The sequence below is a fragment of the Pipistrellus hanaki genome (assembly GCF_964339955.1).
Source record: "Pipistrellus hanaki genome assembly, chromosome: 11".
In the NCBI taxonomy this organism is placed as follows: Eukaryota; Metazoa; Chordata; class Mammalia; order Chiroptera; family Vespertilionidae; genus Pipistrellus; species Pipistrellus hanaki.
In genome coordinates, this window is record NC_140513.1 from 14,136,522 (window position 1) to 14,152,341 (window position 15,820).

Consider the following 15,820-nt stretch of genomic DNA (forward strand, 5'->3'; position numbering starts at 1 on the left):
GATCTCCAGGTCTGCTTCCTCAGGGGCTCTCTCCATCCTAGGACAATGTTCAAATTGCACGCAGAGCTTTAAGCACAAGATGCTGGACATAAATGAAGCACTCACCAACATGGAGGCAGATTCTGCCCCAGACATTCATGAAAATGATGCTTAGAGTTATTAATCAAAAGGGAAAATTACTGTCGAAACCGGTTTGGCTCAGTGGAGAGAGCGTCGTCCTGCGGACTGAAGGGTCCCAGGTTCGATTCTGGTTGTGGGCACATCCCCAGTAGGGGGTGTGCAGGAGGCAGCTGGTCGATGACTCTCTCTCATCGATGTTTCTAACTCTCTATCTCTCTCCCTTCCTCTCTGTAAAAAATCAATAAAAAAATATTTTTTTTTTAAAAAAAGGGGAAATTATTGTCACAAAAAAATGGAAAGAAACTAAAACGGCATAAAAATTACATAACATGGCCCCAACTCTAAACAATATAGAGAGAAGAAAATTTTACTGTTTTTTTTTAACTAAACATTAATGAAGTTCAAGTCTGGAGGTTGAATTTGCTGGAGACTTTTATTTCATGCTATACACATTTCAACATTTTCTAATTTTCTACAAGCACATAGGATTTTTCTACGAGAAAACAAAATGTAGTAAGAAGCACCTGTCCTCTCCACCCCAAAGTACCCGAGAGGAAGCATGGTTGGTGGTCCTGGCATGTCATGGACCTCCCCAACCCTCCAAACCCACTGGCCCAGCTTCCTGCCTCCATCCTTCCTTCCCCAGACTTACACTTTCTCACCAAACCAAGCTCAAGTGAATACAAGCTCTTACCACTTCCAAGAAGCCTGCCATGATTACTCCAAGCCAGCTATTAGGTTGAATCCTATAAAAACTGCCATTCTTATAGATCCAAAGAAAGATCTACCGTGTTTCTCCGAAAATAAAACATCCTCCGAAAATAAGACCTACTTGCAGGTTTTCTTCTGAGTGAAATGTAAGGCATCCCCCCGAAAATAAGGTCCCCCCAGGCTCTGTCTCAGAATGAAAATTAGTTTACCATAAACTGGTCACTAGGGCCGCCCCGACTGGCGTCTAGCAACCAATGACGTTACGTGGAGTCCTGACGTCACTGCTGTGTGGAGGCAGAGCGGAGGTTGGAGTGAGCGGTGAGCTCGGGGCGGGAGAGAGGAGGAGACTTTCGCAGATGCGTGTAGAAGTACAGGAGGATTAGAGCAGATGGGATGCGGCGAAGGTGGTGAGTGCTGGTCTGTCTCTGGTGACACTACCTGATGCTCTCAGCCACCCTCATGATGACTGAAGGTTCTCAGTCAGTGGCAGACCCTGCTCCAGCCCAGATCCAGGCCCCAGCAAGCCCAGTGACAGTCCCCAGGGGGTAAATATCTGATAAAGGGGTAGGGGGGATGTCTGGTGAAGGTGTTCAGTGGCACAGAGGTGGGGGGAGGGGGGAAAAAAAAGGAATTGGGGTATCAAGGTGGGGGGAGGGGGAATCACTTAAAATGACACAGGAGGATCAGAGGGGGCAATCAAAATGACACAGGAGGATCAAAAGGGGTTACTAAAATGGTAATCCCCCTCTGATTCTCCTGTGCCATTTTGATTCCCCCTTCTAATCCCCCCTGTGTCATTTTAAGTGATTCCCCCTCCCCCCACCTTGATACCCCAATTCCTTTTTTTTTTACCCCTAGAAATGAGCGCAAAAAGAAAAAGCTACTCCGTGGAGTACAAGAAAGGAATCGTGGAAGACTCTTGGGGCCAAAATCTAACTGCTTTCTGCAAAGAGAAAATGTCGAATATCCGTTTGATCCAAAAATGGTGAGCAGAGTATGGTAACCTTATTGAACAAGTGGACAAGGGAAATGCTAAAAAGCACAAGTGTGGATCAGGTCGGCAACCATTATTTTCTGAACTGGAAGACCTGATCTGTGAATGAGTTGTTGACAGGAGAGCAAAGGCTTTGGTGTGAATAGGGCTCAGATTAAAGAATTTGCTCTTGCAGTGGCACCACAGTTTGACATAGCCCCCGAAGACTTCAAAGCATCACAACACTGGCTGGATAATTTCCTTCAGCGAAGTGAACTGTCTTTAAGAAGATCTACAACATTGTTTAGGTTGGAAGATACTCAAGTTATTAAGCAAGCACTTGCATCAAGTCCTTTATTGATGATGCTGACTTCTCTAAATTCAATCTTTCCAACATGATTGCTATGGATGAAACTGCAGTGTTTATGGGCCAATCATCTCAAACAACAATTGAACAGTAGGGTGCCTCCTAGTGTACATTCCCTCCACTGCTTACGAAAGTGCACGTGTTTCCTGTATTTTGGCAATTCATCTGGATGGCACTAAAATCCCACCTTTAATCATTTCTAAGGGCAACAAGAAAAAGATTGAACGTGTTTGGGTGTTTTTATTCTTGAAACTGAAAAAGCCTAGGCCACACAAGCAGTTATAAGGAAGTGGGTCGATTTAATGCTGCCACTTGTTATGCGAGGGAGCCAAAGAGGTCTGCTAGTCTGGGATGCAGCCGGCACTCACCGCGCTAAAGACATGAAGACATTTCTTCACGAAAGAAAAATAGATCAGATAATGATTTCCACAGGAATGACAGCCTATCTCCAGACTGTTGATATTGCAATAAATAAGCCATTCAAAGACAATTTGCACATGGAAATTAATGACTACATTGAAAATAGAATGGAGAGAAATCAGCGTGGAAACTTTGTGAAACCTAAACTGCTAGAAGTTGTGACTTGGGCGAAGAATTCATGGGAGAAAATCACTGACAGTTGCATTGCAAACGCACTGCGAGCAGGCTACCTTGACAAGAAGTACTCATTTAAAGACAGTGCTATTGCTAAACATGAGAGATTTGGTCCACTGATTCTGAAAGAAATGAAGTCACAAGAAATTCACCAGGAAATTCAGGAATTGGATTGTTATGATGATGTTCCAGAAGATGATGACATGATTGTCATTGAATAAATGAGTAAATTCTTGATACTGTAGGATTCACAGTTTGTCTGGTTTGTGCTGACAACTACCGTACTACCGTACCGTATACAGGTAATAAATTTCCTTTATTTTCATTTAACAATAAATGTGTACCGTATTCTTCTTCATGGAAAAATAAGACATCCCCTGAAAATAAGACCTAGAGCATCTTTGGGAGCAAAAATTAATATAAGACACTGTCTTCTTTTCGGGGAAACAGGGTAATATTGGTGCCATCATATGATCGGACCTACTTCTTGGCTCACCCTGCCCTCTTTTGAATTTTGAAATGTTGCCAGCCAGGAGGCACACTGCACACAAATAATTTTCACCTGGTACTATTCTCTTTTGTCTCATGTGTAGATCCTGCTTTACGTTGGTGTTCTCTGCACACTGGCTTATGTTTTATTCATTCTGGTTTGAAGGTTATTGAAAATGAAATGGCCACAGAGCTTCCTCACAAGAGATAATCAATCAGCCACAGGCACTGACTCATGTGCAGTGCTTGCAGATAGAGATGAGCCTGTGCCCCAAAGTTTACAAGGAAGGCGGGAACCCAACCAGGCAGTGATAACACCTCATGGACACACATCTCTCTGATGGGCTAAATACCTTCACAAACATTCTCTCTCAAAGCGAGAGTAAGACAGACCTGGCTTTATGTCTCCATCTGTTGCTCGTAGGTCTTCAGGGTGTCACTCAGCCTCTCCAAGTCTCAGCATCCTCACTTACCAGTATAAGCTGAGCAGTGATGGCACCGGCTGCATGCAGCTGTGTGAGGCCGAACTGGGGGTGAGTGGACACATTCCTGTGCTGCACTCCAGAAACAGCTGGTGAGAGAGGCAGAGGGGCAGCCCTCACCTCCACTGTTCCTCTGGTGAGAAAACCAAGCTCAGTGAAGAATAGAGACTAGACTGAGGTCACGTAGACTTGGTACCAAAACCTTGGTATCCTGAGCGCAGACCATACCGCCTCCTTCCCAACGCCAGCAGCTCCTTGTTGAAAGCACAGACATGTAAGGCTCCCTGGAGCAAGGAGTAAGGAAGTTTCCAAGTACATCTGCTAGCCCTTTACCACCTGGAACGGCTCTGGAAGGGCCGCTGCAGGATTCTGCACCGCACTTCCCCAGGATGGGGATGGACCAGCCATATGCTTGTCTGCTGTCCCATTTGCTCCCTGTGGACAGACGGCTCGGCTCCTGTCTAATGGTTTCTGAAAAGACACTCTCACATCAGCTCAGGAAAACGCCACCTTCCCCATACGCCTCCAAAATGGTTCCTGCTCGACTACCTTTGTGCAAAAGAGGCATGTGCTGGGTACTTCTGACTTAATTCTTCCACATTTTTCAATGGAAGAGAGTTGCCTGGTTTTATGTCTTGCACACAACGTAATGCACCTATCAGCAGTCACGTCCTGTCTGCTCTCACTAAAACGCGCACACTCCTTTTTCAGTTTGCTGACTGCCATCTACAACGTGAGAACTTCTGAGGGGAGGACGAGGGCACAGCGTATCTGAAGCCAGGACACCCAACCTTGGACAAAGTGCTTCAGCTCTCTGTAGCCTCTGATGGTAACAGAACTATTGGGTTAACTTTTTGAAATTATGATGAACTTCTAGCCGTTTCTCCAGGAAAAACGCACAATTTTGTGTGGCTTTTGGGTTCACAGATACCCTTACGTCCTTCCTGCACTCCTGATTAGAAACAAGCTCTGGTTTCCTTAGCTGGACATTCAAGGCATCACCTCTGGCCTCTGGGTCTCCATCCCCCTTCCCAGGTACCAATTTGGTACCAATTCTACGTGACATCAGACTAGTGCCTCTTCTCCACTAACCCACTTCCTACACTTTCTCCCCAGCTGACTCAGATTCCCAAAGTTCCCCCCACAATAGAGCCCTGTGCCTAGTCTCCTTCACCAGGGATGGCCTTCTATCCATTTTCATGCTTCAAATTCTACGCGTCATTTAAACCCATCTATAGTGCCACCTCCTCTTTGCCAATGTTTTTTGTGGTTTATTTTTTTAACTCTTCAGAAAATAATCTTTTCCTACATTTTCCTCCCTGGGCAGTTTGTCACACTTTCCACCTCATATATATTTATGTGTGAGTCTTGCCTCCTCAACTGGCCTTCGAGCTAATTCTCTTCTGTAGTCTTCTCTCTGGCACACAGTAGGTGCTCTATAAAAACTCTAAATAATCAATACCTGCTTCTCTAATGCACACATGGTATAACTGAAATGCAAATGGATATGCAAATATTCATTTCTCAGTGTACTAGATTCTTGACTTATGTGAAATGTTCAAAGATGCTTGGGGTCTTGCTTAGGAATCAACGAAACCCAAGAATTTCACTAAAATTTCAGCTGTGCACACATGGACAGGCCATTCTCCTGAAAAAAAAGTGTTCCCAGAAGAACACTCTCTGATAAGAAAGGTGATGTTCCACATGTACGAAGGTATATTTAGTTGAGAGGGTGTAGAAACCTCTCATCTAGTGTTGATTGATTTCGGTAGGACGTACTGCCAATTTAAGGGCAGAGGTCTGGGCTCTGAGGACCTCTGATTAATGTGCTCTCAACAATCCTGGACAGAGTTACCATCCTCTGATGAGCTGAATCTCAAACAAGACAATGGATGAAAGGACGTTCCTGATGGAAGAAATGAGCCCCTCCCCTCCCTGCACCGCGCCCCCCCCTCCCCGCTACCCCCCCCCCCACACACACACACAGCATGGAACAGAGCCACCATGAGATTCCATGATCTCTGTTCTCTTAGAATATCTCACCTCTCCTAGATTCCATGTGGAATGGACCTCAGGTGGGGATTCACCTAATATGTTGGTTCTGAACATGGCACAGGGGCCATCCTTGGAGTCAAGGTAAGAAGTGGAGCCTGAGCTCCCAGTGAAGCTCTCAGAGGACAATCCTCTCTGCATCAGGGCAAAAGCTGTCCTGCAGGCTAAGTGCTATCTGTGTAATAAGCCTGGTTGTTATGGTGACAGGAGGTAAATGAAACTGGGAGAAGAGGGGAAAACGTTACTGTGGGAAAGGGGCCTCTTATATAAGGTAGGTTCCAAAAATACACTTTTGAATAGGAGGTAAGCAGTGTACACCCAGCTCCCAGGCACTGCATGGCATCCTGATAGCAAGAAGATTCCCCCAGAGTCCTCCACGCCTGTCTCTGGCTTCATTTTTATTACTCTGGGGTCCTAACTTATTATGATTTCCTGAGAAAAGGAATCTGGTTACCAGAAATGTCTACATTCCAGAAAAGGAGCAAAATATGAGTAAAATGGCTCCTTTAAGGGGTAAACTGACTTCCCCAAAATTAATCAATTGATGGCATCATCTTGTTTTTAAGTTAATCAGGGAATGCAATTTATTCACTTCTATTTCTGATCAAATTAAAAAAAAAATTTCAAGCTACCCAAATACCTATTATTTAATAGGAGAGCAGGGGAGGATGTTCTGTTGATTTTCCTGATTTCCTCCTTTGTGAGCTTAGCCTTGAATTGAAGTAGAAGCTGAAGGTCAATGGAGCATTGTAGCAAAGCGAAGAGAACCCTGGGGTAGAAGTCAGGGGACCCACAGCTCATCTGCTCTGCCTCTAACCAGCTTTGTGATTTGGGGCAAGTTACTGACCTCCTTCCTAGTTTTATCTTCTACGATTCAGAACCACTATACATACAATTCTGTTGGGCTGCCCCATAGCTGGTGACGTAGCTGTCACCGTCAGCATAACTGTAAAGTCTGACTGGCCACCTGGTGACCCGAAGAACTCGAGTTTGTCTAAGGCTCTCCCCCATGTGTCATTTCATATGACGACCATGACAATGCAGCCCAGGAAATGCCAGGATCCCATCTTATAGACAAGATCAGAGAACAAAGCCGCTTGGCCAAGCTCCTGGAGCAATGATCAGAGATTGAGGACATCATCCCAGACCTGATGGGTGCCCACAACCTGGGCATGTGCCCTGACCAGGAATCAAATCCCACATCTTTCAGTGTACAGGACAATGCTCCAACCAACTGAACCACACCAGCCAAGGCAAATTGTACATTTTTAAATGGCTAATTTTATATTATGCAATTTTTACCTTCATATATGTGTTTGTATAGCTATATGATGGTTCCAGAGTCCTATCCCACTAGTCTCCCTATTCCAATATCCCAACAGTGCCTCCAAAGAGACCTGGTATGAAAATGAATATACTAACGACTTATTACAAAACTAGAGGCCTGGTGCATGAAATTCGTGCACTGGGGAGGGGAGGGTCCCTCAGCCTGGCCTGCACCCTCTCACAGTCCAGGACCCCTCGCTCCTTACCACCCATCTGCTTACTACTCCTTACTGCTAGGCTCACTGCTCCTTAACGCTGCCATGGAGACAGGAGAGGCTCCCGCCACACCCGCTGAGCTCACCAGCCATGAGCCTGGCTTCTGGCTGAGCGGCACTCCTCCTGTGGGAGCACACTGACCACCAGGGGGCAACTCCTGTGTTGAGCATCTGCCCCCTGGTCGTCAGTGCTCATCATAGCGACTGGTCGTTCTGCTGTAACTAACAGTCACTTAGGCTTTTATTATATACCAGTAGATGTTATCATAGTTCCAAATAGTTCTCATATGACAGTGATTTTATTCCTAACCCAACAAATGAATATGCCTGGGCCTGTTACATCTTGCTAGTTGGAAACAGACGTTTCCATTGGCAACCAGCGTCAATGTCAAAGTGATCTAGTAGCTTCAGTTTTAGGATATATTATTGGTTTTAAACTCAAAATTTTACTTTAAGTATACAGAAAAGATAACAGAAAGTAAGCATTATTTTTGTGTTGTTTTTAAAAAAATGTTTTAGTAGATAACTTTATTGTTGGGTAGTAAATGAAATATTATTAAGTGCCTATTATATAATACAAATTTTGCTTATTGTTTCATTAAAAAAAGGAATATATATGGGTAATACTTTAAACAATAAAAAAATAAATGTTATTATCCCCATTTTATAGAAAAAGATACTGAGGTTCAAAACTGCTCTGCAACATTCCCCAGTCAGAATTTGCATCTCAGTCTCTCTAGATCAAGAAAAAAGCTTTTTCAACTATGCCAAAGGGTATCAGCAAGTTCTCGCCCCAGAGAAGGCATGAGGACTGATTTCAATCCCACCACGAACATGACTGCAGCCTACAGGCCCCGAGTGTGTGAAGATGCATGATGCACACACATACTAGGCCCTTCTAGTACCTCCTCTGCATTGTCTCAGAGGAATTTGGAGATCTGAGCAGTTGAGGCAACTATCTACCTTTTGCCTTCAGTCTGTGCAGAAAAATGAAGACCTACCTCAGCATCTTGCTGACAAAATATACTTAAGAAGGAACTATTGAGGGACAACTTTTGCTAACAAGTTGAAGATAAAGGCTAGCATATCATTTGTTTTCAGGGTTTAGGTTACATCCTATGCAAACGCAAAAGCTCTGGCTTCTAAAGGTAACTTCCAGCTGAGAAGTCTATGTGACATCATTTCCTATAGTTGGAGTGACGTGGTCTCAGATGTGGACACGTGTGATTCAGTGCAACCCTGTGCCTTTTTTGTGGCTATAAACATGTTGCTTTTCCAAGATATCCTGAAACATTTCTACACAGAGGAGTGGAGATGAATTTCAGCCTTTTTCTCTGCCTGGTAAAGTTACCAAAATGAACATAAAAATCTCTTACGTAGAAGTGCACCCCATATATTACAAAGTGCTTTCATGAACAATCATGGCTGGCTTTTTTTTTTAAGATGAAATTAAGGGAAAATATAATTAATCACATTTAGCTATTAACAGATACCCTTAATATTGTAGGTAAGGAAAGGGTGAGAGGAAAGAATTTTTATATTAGAATTGAAGTCAGATTCTTGAAGTTCAAACTGCTCCTGGTTATCAATTAAAAGAAAAGTCAATGCTTTTTAAATTAAAGATAAAGTACTGTCACTTATGACTTAATAAGTTGTAAATGCCTTTCCCATCCTTCCTAATGGCTCTGTGTCCCACTGCTATTAAAAATCGCATCCACAGCTCACGTGAGCTATGCCGAATGCCAGGTGTAGGAGGTAAGGCAAAACAACTTAGAACAAGAAAAAGAAAGAAAGTCATGTTCAGATCCACTTAATGCAAAAATGATTTTGGTGGCAGAGTTTAGTGGGCTGGAGCCACATAATGGCCTTTGAACTTGTTCCCACTGAGGAACCATAATGCTAATGTATGAAGGTCACCTTTAAAATGCTTGAACTAGCATGACACCAAAATCTCACCAGTCTTTCAAGACCTAATCTCTACTAGTGAGATCAATAACCATTAGATACTCATCATAGATTTTCGAGAAATGAGTTATATTGCAATTAATCCGACCAAGTTGCATAAATCTGTCGCTTTTCTTTAAAGATGGCTCAAGAATGCAGCTGCAAGCATGCACACATGGACATTGTCTGGCTGCCATAGTGTTTGAGTTGCTCCGAGGATTTGGCAGACCTGCCATGCTGTCACTTTTAATGTCTAATGGATGAAAGCCACATCTGGCAGGCTTGGCCCATGCAAATGAGAGGTGACCATCCTTGGCTGAGTCTTGCCAACAATGACAGTGTGCACCTCACATGGTGAAGTGCACTATGGAGGGGAACTCAGTCAAGCAGGCACCACCAGCCTGACTCAGAGTATGACAAACACTCCATCAGAGTGACATTTCCTGCAGGGCAGTGGTGCCAACCATGGCTGCACGGTAGAGTCGCCTAGGGAACCTCAAAAATGTCTGTGGCCAGGCTTCCCGTCCCGGCTAATTAAAATCAGCATCTGTAGAAGCGGGGGCCCTCGCACTGGTGTGTCTGAAAGCTCTCCATACGATTCGAGAATGCAGCCAAGGGGAGGGCAGTACTGTAGGGTGGTTCTAACAGTATCTGAGCTTGAGCCCAGTCAGTGAGGGGCTGCAGTCCAGGAACCTGCAAAACACCACTTGCTGAGGGAAGTCAGCATTCCTCACAGCCTAGAACCATAGCTGACAAGCGCTTTACTTGTCTGGGAGCATTTGGGTCCGTCTGATTTGTGGGGGGTATGGGGAGTGCTATTTGAAATGCCTGTCTTTGATTTTTCTGCCTAAAACCACCACAGTGATATTTACTCAATCCTTACTTTGTGGAAGCCAGGAATTTCCGGAAAGCAAAACAAACAAAATACCCAAGTGAAATGTCATTCATTTCAGGTGATTCCATGGGAGGGGGGCATGCTTTCACCAACATCCCAATATGACGTCCACTGGGTAGGTGGGACTGACAGGAACTGTAACTGTTGCAAATATTATAGAAGCACCAGAAGTCAATAAATTGGCTCTGCAAATGTCGAAAGGAAAAGTTTATACTGCAAAGAGTGCAGCCATCATGAAGAAAATAAAAAGGAAGCAATCTAATCACCACGTCCATGGTACCTCTTCTGTGGGCCTCTTCTGATTTGTTTTACTCTCCCCCTCTGCTTGAGGATTTCAGAGAGAAGCACCACATGAACAGTGGTGGGCAAGAGGAGACCCGTCACTAGGGGGATATGGGCTTTTAGTGAGACTTTCAGATTCAGATAACAACTAGCTAGAAATTCATAGGCAAGTCTCCATCTCCGAGTCTTCACTTATGATATTCGTAAGTGAAAAATGATTCATTCAATTATTTCATATGTAAGTCTCACTCATGACATTAACATGTTCCAAGAACTTAACTTACCTGCTGCATAGGGCATGGGGAGCAGAGTTGATAGAAATAGATGATACAAAAAGCACTTACTGGTTTTCTCTTTTCTTCCTCAGTGGGTCCATGAGGCGCAGGGTATCTCTGATCACGGCCACTTTCACCTCCTCATCGACCACGCTGGGGACATTTTCAAACACCCCTGGAGAAAGCTTGAATGGGTAAGAATTCCATGTTACACTGGAGAGACTCAGGGATTCAGTATCAAGTGACTGTCAATACCCAGTGGTCAAGTTTGCTTATGTTAATCTAGACAAGAATATTTTAAAGGTTCCCTGTATACTACCTCGGTTTCATTTTACAAATTAACAAAATGCATGAGGAGGAAAAATAATAGTATGTTTTTCTGGTTATTACAATTATACATGCTCACTGTAGAAAATTTAGAAATATCGAAAAAAGTTAAGAAAATTTAAAATCCACATAATCCCCTAAAACCTATTACTAGTATTTGGTGTATTTCCTCCTAGTCTTTTTAATGCAGTTTTGGGGGGGCGGGGGGGGGGGGCGGGTGGTGGTGGTGGTGGTGGTAATATAACCACTGTTAAATGTACTATTTATCTTAGTGATTCAAGCATGTCGACATGGCTAAATCATATTCATAGAATTTCAATTAGTTCATCTCCCGAGGCTAATTAGTTCATGTCAGAACTGATGGAAAGGCTCAGCTGCTTCTACATTTCCAGATCTTAAAAATTGGAAGAACAGCATGCTGGGAAATTACCACAGGTCGGATAGGTCTTACATTAATAAAGTACATTCAGAGCTCAACAAAATTGGAGTTATTTAGACTTAAACAGAACTTTGCTGTGCAAATTTGGGAAAGCTGAATCTTGTTTAGCCAAGTGAATAATATGAGAGCAGAAACATCAGCTGTAAGGCAATATATTCAATGAGATACTCAAAAGACTTACTTCTTGCTCATGTTCAATTCTCATGCTGGGATTTGCATTAACTTCAAGTAGTATAGGCTTCAGATTTTTCATTAGAAGAATGTCAAAGCCTAAAATCTGCACAGGATAAAAATAATTCAGAATTACTCCCTCTAGCTGCAATTTCTTTTCAGGAATTGGGGTTAGTGTAAAGGTCAGTAAAGTGAAAATAAATTGAAATGTGGCCCCTAACCTGGGCCTTGACCCTGGCTTCTCTTGTCTGCAGCCCCTCTTCCTCTGGGCATATTTGTCAAGCCAAATGGATGGCAGAACATTTTATAGAAGCCTTGATAATGGGATGAGTTCCCACAGTGCATTGCAGCACTATCACCATCATCTGAGGTGCTAGAGATGATGACCTCTTTCTTCTTTAACAGGTTTTTCATTATGTTAAGGATCAGTAGTAGTCCATCAACTTCTCCCTCTCCTTTTGCTCTCCTCTATTAAGTTGCTTCTTAGCTAGATCTCTGAAAACCCAAAGCTACCTTTCTTAACCTTGGGTGTATATCAGTATCATTTAAGGACCCCTTTCACAACCACTGTGCATCCCCAATCCACACCTCTGAGTCAGAATCTTCCAGAGTGGAATGCAGGCAAATGTATTTTGAATAACAAATTCCCCTGATGATTCTGATATACCATCTTAGCTAAGGAGAAGGGACTATTTATAAGCACCTACTAGGCACTGGTAACTTCACCATTACATTTAATCCACGTGACAGTGTATTTGAAGTAAAGATTATACTCTTCATGAAGCAGAAACTGAGTCTCAGAAAGGCCAATGGATTTCCCCAAGACCGCCTCCCTAATAAGTGACAGAGCCGGATTTCACACCCAATCAGGACAAGGCTACACAATTTGAGGAACCCAATGCAAGATGAAAACACACATTTCCTTGTTCAAGAAGTATTAACAATGTCGTGATAGTGAGAACAGAGCACGAAACCAGGCACAGAGCCCTTCTGACCACAGGGCACTGGGTGATTGCGAAGATCACATGCTCACGAATCCGGCTCACACCCAAACTAACTCCAAAAGCTGACCATTTGTTGGTCATCTGCCCTTGAACCCCGCATGGTGACTTGGTGAGGCTTTCTCCTCTTCTAGCCTCAATTCAATTCCTTACAAGCCCTAAGCCACCCGTGCATCTGCATGAAACAACCCTTCACCTAGATAATTCCTCCTCATCCTTGAGATCACAGGTCCTAATTAGATTCTGACTGAGACAGGGAGGATGTCAGGTTCTTAAGGGACCTTTCATTATCTCTACAGTAGGTGATAAGATAGAAAGCTTATAACATAATTGATGCAATCCCAACGTTTCAAAAAATAATGTGGAGAATAAAGGAGAGAAAAGAAAAAGATATAGCTGCACTCTCCTCTGTAGACTCAAAAAGACGGGAGGAAATCCATTTTACTTGTCTAGATGGAATATGCATCAGTTAAACGATAATTATTAAACTGTGGCTTTATCCTTATTAATGAAATCAGAGCCTAAATGACCATTTGGGGGATAATTCAAGACAAGGTTATTCTTCAAAGAAGGGCAATAAGAATGAGAAGCTGGGAAAAATCATCCTTATTCTATTTTTCTTTCCCTGGCTATGAAACGAAAAAAAAAAAAAAAAAATGGAAATCCAGTAGAAAACGTTACATGTATTATAGAGCTGCTTAATAATATATGACAAGTGGATATGAGTGATGAGGCCTGTAAGAGACTGGTGACATCATCTGTCTAACTTCAGACCTGGTCTGAGACATGTGATGTGGATGAGGCCACGGGGAATGGCGAGCTGCTGTACCAACGTTTATCATCCTTGGTCATCAAAGCTTACTTTTTGCTACATCTTAGAAGTTAGGACCCGTACTTTCTCAGCCTGCAGGCTCTTTCCAGTTCAACACACATTGGTTTCATGAATGTAAAGCTATAGAAATGCTGGAGAAGGAGTGACAAAACCTCACCAGCCATGCTGACCTAAACCTGCCAGTGGCATAATATTTTCCAGAACCCAAACTTTGGTGCATGTAGCTGAAGAATGGTTTGGAGTCAGAAAGACCTAGACTGCAATTCCAGCTCAGTCTCTTATTCTAGCTAAACAGCCCTAGGTATGGTGCTTAGCCTCTCAGAGCCTCATTTACCTTGTTTATAAATGGAGACAATAGTGGCTACCTTGCTGGGCAGTTGATCATGGAAGGAAAAAGTACCTAGGACTATGTCCATCATACAGGAGGCTCTCAGCATATGCTGACTCCCCTTCCAGTTTCTTACTGACCAGAAACTGACTCTCCTTCCAGTTTCTTACTGACTCCCCTTCCAGTTTCTTACTGACCAGCTCTCAGCATATGCTGACTCCCCTTCCAGTCTCACTGACCAGAAATTACAACTGTGGCTTTGAGTCCAGAGGAGTTAATTTCAAATTTTAGTTTTGCCTTTAATTTGTGTATGTACAAGCAAGTTACTTAGCAGCTCAGGGCACCAGTTTCCTCACCTGTAAAATGGGAATAAGAACAGTCCCTACCTTAGTTCATTCATTTGTAAAATAGCTATTGAAATGCTCCCTATGTCCTAGAGCATCCTAGCTTCTGGAAATGTAGTGATGAACTAGACCACGTCCCTGCCCTCATGAAGCAGGGAAGCAGGACCAAATAAAGATACAATGGGGGGGGGGGGGATAGAACGTACACTGAGTGGCCATATTATTATGACCACCCCATCAGTTCTTTGTCAGGCCACCTTTTTGCCTTCAATACTGCAGCGATTCTTCGTGGCATTGACTCTAAGAGACACTGAAAGGTGATGTGAGGAATCTGACACCATGCCTGATAAATAGCACTGTCCAGTTCTGTGAGATTGGATGGTGTGGAACCAGCTCCCTGATGGCTCTTTAAACTTCATCCCACAAATGCTCAATTGGATTGAGATCTGGTGGTTGTGGGGGCCACCTAAGTAAGGTAAAATCTCCCTCATGTTCTTGAAACCACTCCTGCACAATACGAGCACCATGGCATGGCACATTGTCTTGTTGGAAGAAGCTATCTCCAATGGGATACACCATCAACATGCTAGGACGAACTTCATCAGCAACGATACTTAGGTATGTTGTGCTATTCAGATGTTGTTTCACACAAATTAAAGGGCCCAAATCATGCCAGGAGAACATGCCCCAAACCATAACACTGCCCACACAAGCTTGAAGGGTTGTACTCATGCATGTGGGGCACATACTTTCAGGCTATTTCCGTGAAATTCTCACTCTGCCATCTGCATGATGCAATTGGAAATGTGATTCATCGGACCACATGACTTTTTTTTTCCAACGACCGACTGTCCAATCCTTGTGTTCCTGTGCAAATTGGAGACGTTTTATCTTGGTAACTGCAGACAGTGAACGTGTTCCAACAGGCCTTTGGCTTCCATATCCCATACAATGCAGTATACAGCTAATTTGCCTGCAAATGTCAGGTGATCATAATAATCTGGCCACTCAGTGTATTTTGAATGGTGCCTGTCTGTAAGTATTTAATGAAAGTCAGCTTTAGTATATGTGTTTTTTCACAAGTTCAAGGAAATATGAGTTTTCTTTTCAAAAGTTCAATGAAATATGTTACACCAATGGATATCAATAAACAGAACGAGGAGGAGCTTAGAGTGGATCTTGTAAAATTCGAGAACAATGAGCTGGCAGAAAATTGGGATTTACCTGATCCAGTGTTTTTCAAAATTGGGTGATTTTTTTTGAGGGGGGGGGGGAAGCACTGGAGAGGCCAGATCAGATCAACTTTTACCTATTTTCCATACTGGGGTTCCTAGGAAAAAAGTTCCATTGGAAAAAATTACTAATCTAGTCTAACATCTGCTTTATGCAGACCAGAAACCTGCAGCTCAGGAAGGGGGAGGCCTCTCTCTGGTTCCATGGTAGAGCAGAAATTGTCAAATGGCGTGAGAGAGAGAGAGAAGAGAGAGACCTTTTCGATCATGTGATACTCTGCCCTCCTCCAAGTAATTCACGTATGTGTTGCTTGCCTCCTACTTGAGGAGGACCATGGGGACTAAAAGATCTCTAGTCTTCATCTCTGACTTCTAGTAGCTTCCAAAGTTGGGGAGAACACTGATGTGAAGGCTCCAAACT

At 43.4% G+C, this 15,820-nt stretch overlaps 1 protein-coding gene across 1 annotated transcript in view; it reads right to left on the reverse strand.

Annotated features, from left to right (window-relative positions):
• TTLL11 (tubulin tyrosine ligase like 11) overlaps nucleotides 1-15,820 on the reverse strand; it is a 173,287-nt gene that overhangs the window by 86,152 nt on the left and 71,315 nt on the right. Inside the window, exons 5-6 of the mRNA XM_084899222.1 lie at nucleotides 11,673-11,768; nucleotides 10,795-10,910 (exon numbers count right to left, since the gene is read on the reverse strand). Coding sequence (XP_084755348.1) covers nucleotides 10,795-10,910; nucleotides 11,673-11,768 — 212 coding nt within the window. The remainder of the gene's footprint in view (nucleotides 1-10,794; nucleotides 10,911-11,672; nucleotides 11,769-15,820) is intronic.